Source organism: Mytilus californianus, unplaced genomic scaffold, assembly GCF_021869535.1.
Source record: "Mytilus californianus isolate M0D057914Y unplaced genomic scaffold, xbMytCali1.0.p SCAF_3, whole genome shotgun sequence".
In the NCBI taxonomy this organism is placed as follows: Eukaryota; Metazoa; Mollusca; class Bivalvia; order Mytilida; family Mytilidae; genus Mytilus; species Mytilus californianus.
In genome coordinates, this window is record NW_026262679.1 from 103,921,239 (window position 1) to 103,929,830 (window position 8,592).

Here is an 8,592-nt window from a genome sequence, read left to right on the forward strand (position 1 = left end):
TAAAAAAAATTTCAGTCATGTCAACATCATGAATATTCATTTTAACTGTTGTTCATTTGTTTTCCAAAATTCATCATTCTAATGTTACAAAATATTGGTTTGATATTGTGTGAAAAGCAATCATAGCATAAAATGTAATTCTGTCAAATACTACAGTTCATAACGAAATATAGAATACAGAGAACTCAGATGGTTTTGGTTATTCTTAAAGGTCTCATTTGGTTTAATAGACCCTCCCAATGTATGATATCTTTAGTTGTCTCCCTTTTGTCTCAGCAATTTCCTGGTGAAGCAGCATCCAAAAAAGCAAAATTGTATGTTTAAATTTCATTTATTATTTATTTTAAAGAAAGAAAAGAATATGTCCTTATTGTGAAAAAAAGAGACTACTTTAAGGTTAGGAGTATACTCTTCAACCACTAGTGTGGCAACCACTATTTGTCATAATTGTGAAAAATAATTTGACAGGTCATGAGCATAGCTTACAGCTTGGATAAAAATAGAAAGACAGCAGCAGACAACTCTTAGTTAAAAATTTGTTGATCAAAAAAGAATTTTATACATGCATTTACATGCTTTTTTTTAATTTTGGCAGAAAACATCCTTAAATATCCAAAAAAAAATGGAATACATAAAATAAATTGAACAGAAAAACCCTAACCAGAATACTAAACATATGACTAGTTGACACAACACTTTATATAATGACAAGTTACTGTTATTTGGCAATCTATATTTTATTCAGTCCTTATTCCACAGACACCAGTTCTGTTTTGTTGTCCTTGGTTACCAACTTGATCAGACTACCATTGCCTGGTCTAGTACCGGGTGCCAACCACTTGTCAAACAATCTAAAATAAAACAGTCTAAAATGTAATGACAACAAGCTTCTTTTAGTTATGAATTGAATTCTTCTTTTTATAGTTATACTTAGTAGTTTTTAGTAGTTTTATTTTGTTTTTATTTTTCTAGTTATGCTGGTTTGTAGTTGAATGAAGCACATGTTACATAATACATGGTCTGCACTGTCAGATGGTTTTACAACCGTAGATAAACAGCTGGGCCAAGAGTGCATGATACACCCTTATTATGTTTATTGAAATAGTTGCAAGAATAAAATGGGATATTTCCCAGACATTTTATCATAAGCAAATAAAATTGCTCTGTAGAAAAACATTCCTCACTATACCTTTTTTTAAATCGAAAAGTTTGTTATGTTCACCTATTCCAACAATTATGTAAAGTTTCCACTAAATTAATCTAAGCAAACTAAGTTATGGTACAATATTCGAAAATTTTACTAAAATCTGACAATTCAAGTCCCATAACTCTAGTGTGACAAACCAGAAAATTGAAAAAAATAAAAACTGGCTTCCTTTCATCAATCTCCACAATAAAGTAAAGTTTGGAGGAAATCAATCCAAGGAACACTGGAGTTTTTGCGCAATTTCATTTTGTAAAAAATTGCCTTAAATGTAACAGTTAAAGTTATATAACTCTGGAAAGACAAATGGGACATTTAAAAATAAATTACAGGAGAGCTTCCTTTTATCAATCCCCACAATAATGTTAAGTTTGAAGGAAATCAATCAGGAATACTGGAGTAAGTGCATGATTTGTGAAAAAATTAATTAATCTAAAGGGTTCAAAGTTCCTTAACTCTGAAATGACAAAGCCAAAAATTTAAAAAAAATTGAAAAAGGAGCTTTCTTCTGTCAATTCTTGTGTTGGTTATGCAAATTTGAAATATTGAAAAAAGTGTTGACGGATGGACAGACATTAGTATATTATAATCATCTTCAACAGCATATAAAAACAAAATAAAAAAAAGAAGTATTTTCCTAATACTAAAACCAGGAAATAACAAATTAAATCAAAGTTACCTTTCATTTATTCTGTTTTAAATATTCATATGCTTTATTGTAATGTTGTAATTGAGAGCATGTGCAGTAATGGGTGCTGCCTTTTATGAGCAAGCTTAACAACTGGTCAATGCCTACATATGTCCTGAATCTGTTGTTTTGGTGGCTTTTAACTTCTAACGTCAATATCTATCTTTATATGTATCTAGTTTTGTAGGTTTTCCCATCTATTTTCATAGGGGTAACATGATCTCCTGTCTTTTTTCACATTTCTACATTGCTTAGGCAATAGTTTAAAATAAGTTCAATCTACATGTTGGTTAAATGTCCCTTAATGCTAGAATATTATGCACTATAGAAGGTTTTAAACTGATTATGGCCTAATAATGGCAATAAAACAACTGGTTTGTGTGTGTTCTCAATTCTGAAATCAAAACAGATTTATTTCTGAAAGATTATGAAATGTCAAATGATTTGTCAAGCTGATTGCATTTTATAAAGCTTATTTTAAAATTTTAATTCTTGACAGAAATATCATTACCCATTTCATTGACAACTAGGGGATAATATAATATAATTTTTTATTTTTTATTTTTTTTTTGGGGGGGAGGGCTTCAAATCCCAATCAAATTAGGTTGGTCCATTAATTTTATTATTTGTCAGAATTTGTGATCTGTAAAAAAAATCAACACAGCAAAAAATACAGTGATTTTCTGAAGAGCCTGCCCTCTTAAATTTCTAGATGAACCAACAAATAAACAATGCAATGAGAATCTAGTTACTTACTCAGCAACAAATTCCAGTTTGGTCCATGTACCAAAATCTGCCTCTGACATAAACTTTCTATTCATGGGAGTATCTAGAGTTACACTAAATGAAATAAACAAAGTTTACATTACACTACAAATTAATCAATTTCAACATTTGATTTCCACGTGTCTGAAAAATATGAAATTGGGCTCATTAAAGAGGTTTACAAGTTATGATCTTTAATAGTCTGCCTGTTTAAAGACTTTCTTGTACATGTAAATCTCACAAGGTTATCTAGTTACTATCATATATATCAATTAAAGATATGTTTACTTGCCATAGTAAGAAATATCAACACAATTGTACCCAGAAACTATGTTATTGAACACAAGCAATTCATATGCATCTAATATTTCCTACTGATAATGATCTCCCATTAATCAATCTGTGATCATACCAAAAATTAATTAAACTGAATGACTAAATGATCTTACGGTAGAATGGCAAGAGCACTTGAATCTTTAGGAAGTCCACTATTTTTTCCTGCCAAACTCTTTATCAACTGATGTATTGCAGCCTTTGCCATACCATATCCCATCATACCTGACAAAAAATATATTCAAGATTTCAGAATTGCATTTATGAGATTTTTTTAGGGATGCATTTAGATCAATTGATTTCTATGCCAATTTCTGCATAGCTCCATTATTAATGGAAAACAGGCCTGTGAATTCAAAAGTTTATCGTGAAGACTGCGTAGGTATAATTAATTTCTCCCGAAGTTCTTTTTAAAACTATGTCCATATTTTGCTATTTTGGATTTCTACTATGATAGGCAGATGTCACTGCAACAGGGATAATACAATAAAGGCACTCTTAGCACCATTGGCTACACTTTAAGGGCACCCCTTACCATGTTTATGCGGTGGACTACACTTTTAGGGCACTCTTTATATAGATATAAAGGCACTGTTATAGATAGGGATTTAATGGAATATACATGTACCTTTGTTTCATATTTATTGGTAAGAATTAAAGAAATAAAGATATGTATATTAGGTAGTGAATTCCTTTTTGTAATAAAATTATCACTTATAGACTCAGCTAATAGAATCTTGATCATGTTCATTCTCCAACTGCCTCATTTCAATCAATAACTCCAGTTATAAATTTTAATACTGGATCACTGAGACTGATTGTCTAATGATCTGTTGTGAAAGTGGACTTTGCATGACCAAGAGCATATGCAATGCATTGCTTTTAAGATGCACAAAAAAAGTGCCAAATATATATATACCCTTTGAATCTAACCAAAGCTACCTTGGCTCATAACTGTACAAATAGTTTTAGGATATTCAAAGATTTGTTTAGCAAGACTTACTATACATATTCTTCTGCTTTTCATCTTTTTTCTATCTGTTTTTGGTGTTTTTTGTTGTTGTTTTTTTTATTGAAAGTTGTTGATTTTTTGTACTATTCAAACCTATATCAGCTATATTCTTAACTATAATTTATTAAGATAACAACAGTATGAAAGCCGTCTTAAATTCACACCCAATCCAAAGTCTCGATCGACGGAATAGTATATATAGAAAATATAAACAAACAGATGTAATGTTCATCCCATTCATCGTAAAATTATAACTCAAACGATCGCCTGGTTCCCTTTTAAATTGTCTACATTTTAAATTCGTAGAGGTGCAAATCGATGTTGTCCCTATTAGATTCAATTATTACTCGTATTAGTACTCTGTTGCATCAAAACTGTTCAAACATTACGAATTTTCGAAATTCAATAACATGTCGGCCATTAAAATGCGTTCTAAAATACGACGGAAAAGGGGCTCTCTCCTTACCCACCTTAGTAACAGAGGTCAGCAGGAACAAAGGACACACTTTTCGAACTACCGTTGTCATCCTAAGAATATCTGTGTTTAAATTTGATTTAAATTGGCAGAGTGGTTAGAGTGGATATTTTTTCTTTAATGGACTAACAATGGTTCTAAAACAATTATTTACAATTAACAATGGAATCAACTCTGGTAATAATCTTACATATGTATCATATTTTTTCTCAATATCTTTTCTATAAAAGCTGCTCTAGTTTTTGATAGGAAAAGATAATCAACATGTCATCTAGTGGTTTACAGTAAGTTCTATTTGAAGTACCAGGTAGTGTTCATAACACTATAACAAAATTTATATTAAAGACAATTCTGGCAAATACCCTTTCAAATGGCCTCATTATTTACAGCAAACATTTTTCATATCAAAGACCATTCTGACGAATATCCTTTCAACTGGCCTCATGCTTACAGCAACATTTTTTTAAAGAAGTTTTTACTGATGCTTTCTTTACAGTTACAGATAATTACTAAAATATGTTCAGTTTTTACCAGTCTTATAATACCAGTCAAATGTAAAGCTGAATTTTTTTTTCATTCTAAATAGTGTTCAAAAGAAGTTTTACAATATATATGAGATACCTGGAGTGCCACTAACAGCAGGTGCTGCACCTGGAAGAGTAAGTAGTCCTCCATCTTTTAAATATTTGGAAGCAACAGCAGCAGATATAGCAGACGTCCAAACACTCTGTTTCCACATCATGTCAGCATTCTTTATAAATTCTGGAAGTCAAATACAATATTTGTTATTTGTTACAGATAAAACATGAGATATCTATATCACAACCCCTCCTAATGGAAAAATGAAAAGTGCAAATAGAACAAATGACTATACAATTTATTTTTTCATATAGATTCCAACACTGCAACAAGTGTGTTACGATATTTCTCCACTCGAGACAGTTAAATTTTAATATTTAAAGCGCAAGGCTTGCAGAGCTTTTTGAATAATTAAAATTTAACTGTTGAGAATGGAGAAACATCGTAATACACGAGTTATAGTGGTGGAATCTGTTTCTCTAATAATTTTATCCTTCCTTTTCAAAGATGTGTTCTTTATATGTGATGTCAACAGGCATGGTAGCCTTTTTTCATGACGTCAACAGGCATGGTTGCCTTTTTTCATGAGGTCACAATAGGAAATTCAGAAGAAACAAAGAAAATTTTAAGTCATCATTAAATTTCAACAAATCATTTGCCGAGAACAGATATTTCCCTAGTGAGGAGAAATATTTTTCTCACACCGATCAAGAAATGTGAAAATAGCACAAAAATTAGAGAAAAAAGTCTCCAAATCCAATTCTTATGAAAATCAAGGACAACCATAAATTACTCATGCTTCCACTAACTTGATTGAAAAATTGGATGGAAGTATTCATGTTGATTTTTATATTGCTTGATCAAAGTGGCCATAAATGCATCACCATATGTGCCATATTATAATTGTTGGTTGGGTAATAAGGGAAACAAAAGTATATATTTAATCTTGCTTTACCTTAGTCTTACCATGTTATACAATAATTCAAAATTGCAGAATAAGTATTCCTCTACAGTCTGACAGTCAGCATGTTACCTTTGTACTATTTGTATTCAATTCCCACCTCCCTCCCTTCAACTATCTTTCTTCCTCCTTGCTCTAGAAATAGAATGGAGATTTTTTTTCTATGAAAAAAAGGTATATTGTGCAAGTCTATACAACTGTGAAAGATTTCCTTCTTGGTATATCAGTCTTTACTACCCTCGCTTTAACCAAGCTGAAATTGTTTTATACCTTTTGCTGCAGCATTTCCACCTGCCCAGCCTCCGGCTACACACAGAACAGCATCCAACTTCTCACTTCCAACAATTCCATCAACAGCTTTAACAACTTCTTCTTCCTGTTGAGTCCATGAGTCACATGGCTTAACAATAACATTGGCATCAGCCTGTTCATTTGGCATTAAATCAATGGATCCAACCCACTACAAATAAAGGAAATGTATAACCATGTCATACTATCTTGCTTCAATAAAATACAGTAGATTACAAACATACATCTTGTAATTTTTGAAGGAAAAAGAGGTCCCGCCAGCAAAAAAAATTGTCAGAGTGATGGGTTTTTTTTTTATTGAACTTTGATTTGACAGTTTTCTATTTAAAATGAGGTCTCGCCAAAAAAAAAATTGTCATAGTTATGATTTTTTTTTTTATTGAACTTTGATTTGAGTTTTCTATTTATACAGATATTGTAAATCATTTTTCCTTTAAAATAACATCTGATTTATCCACAATCTTCCATCTTTGAGACTGAATTCAGGATGATTTTATGTTTTGTAAATAGAAATCTATGGGAAAATAAAAGAGGACTGGGTTACTATTTTTTTTTACTGCTCAGTGCTGAATACTACTAGTTCCAGGATTTTGGGTTAGGGGGGGGTGCAAACTTAAATGTTTTCCGAGCGGAGCGAGGCGAAGATTTTTTTGAGGTAAAATTATTGAAATATTCTTTATTAAGCTGAGGACAACCCATGCTTTGCAAATTTTAGGGGGGGCGTTAGCCCGACTCTCCCCTGCCTGAATCCGCACCTGAGTTCTAAGTGTCAAGTCCTTTCATGTTTTAGTCCTATAGTGTAATTTCTTGTATCTATATTACAATATGACACAGAGCCTTCCTCAAAGTATACATTGTACTTATACTATATGTCATACAAAGATGCAAAGTCCTGAAAGTATCTTTGTGTTTGAAATGGGCATTTTAACATGTTTTAATTACAAATAGGTTAATTTCAACATGTCATGACATCATAGTGACATTTCTGTTTTTAGCTGTCCAGAGGAGTTTAGTTTGGAAATATTATATTTTTATATAAGATAACCTGCCTCTAGGTCTGATATAAAATGTACAATGAACCATTAATTCTGACATTTTTAAATCATTGTCCCCTTATGACAAGATATATGAAATATTGATATTGAAGTTCAATTCAATATCTTCCAGTGACAAAGGATTATAGTTAATGTTACTAAATACATTAAGTTATTTAGTTTATGATATCATTTTGGAGATGATTTTTTAGACATGTTACTATAATGTTTCCAACTCAAGGGCAAAAGTGTCAGACTCAAGGGCAAAAGTGTGCTTCTTAAGGTTAATTCAGAGCAGCAACTTAAACATGTGTTACGATTAGTTCAGAGCAGTTGCCTTGGTTTCATGGACATTTATTGACTACTGATAGCAGTTTATGAGGAATTCTGGACTTGCTGAGGTACTCTTTTATTCCAATAGACTAATTTCAAGTTCTTTAAAAGAACGAGTCACATAAATGACATCAGTGAACAATTGACTCTTACTGTAAAAGCATAAGCATTGCAACATTGGAGATGTACAGGACAGTGCACAAATGTGAAAGTTGTATCTAAAGGTACAATGTACAAGGAGCCGCATAAAATAAACTGACTATAACATATGGTGACATGCTCTATATAAATATTCATATGCATGAAGATTCAAGACCTTAAGCAAAATATATCAGACAAAATCTACATTATGAATATAATGACAGCTGACAGACTACTTTCTTGTGAACTTGGTTGGTAGATTTACACATTTTAATTTGCGAATAATTTCAAGAAACCCAAAAAGTTGCCACATTGTAAAATCATCTTTTTCGGTCAAGAAAACTTAGCTGCAATATCTTACATAATTTTTTGCCTTGAAATGGGTGACACAAGCTGATCCTAGGGCTCCTTTACCACCATACACTAATATTCTGCCGGCAAGTGCCATGATTTCCTACTTTCACTTTCTTGGAAAACGTATTAACTCCCTTTAACGAACGTCTCTAAATGAACGACTCCCTGATATCTCGGCCCATAACAAACTCGGACTATAACAAACTCGGCCTATAACACAATCGGCCTCACAAAATCGGACTATAGCAAACTCGGACTATTACAAACTCGGACTATTACAAACTCGGACTACTAGAAGATATAATAGATGTTAGTTTCATTATTTGAAATTAATTAGCAGTACTTTATTTGAAATTAATTAGAGTTAGAATAATTGAATGATATATTTTGAACATTTTACAACC

The 8,592-nt window shown here is 31.7% G+C and overlaps 1 protein-coding gene across 1 annotated transcript; it reads right to left on the reverse strand.

Moving 5' to 3' along the window:
• Positions 1-6: 6 nt before the first annotated feature.
• Positions 7-8,323, reverse strand: LOC127735642 (dihydropteridine reductase-like). Its single transcript, XM_052245878.1, has 6 exons — positions 8,196-8,323; positions 6,288-6,477; positions 5,099-5,239; positions 3,107-3,215; positions 2,649-2,732; positions 7-851 (listed from the first exon to the last, which is right to left on the reverse strand). The coding sequence occupies exons 1-6, from the start codon at positions 8,280-8,282 to the stop codon at positions 749-751; spliced, it is 714 nt and encodes a 237-aa protein (XP_052101838.1). The 5' UTR covers positions 8,283-8,323; the 3' UTR covers positions 7-748.
• Between the last annotated feature and the right edge of the window lie 269 nt (positions 8,324-8,592).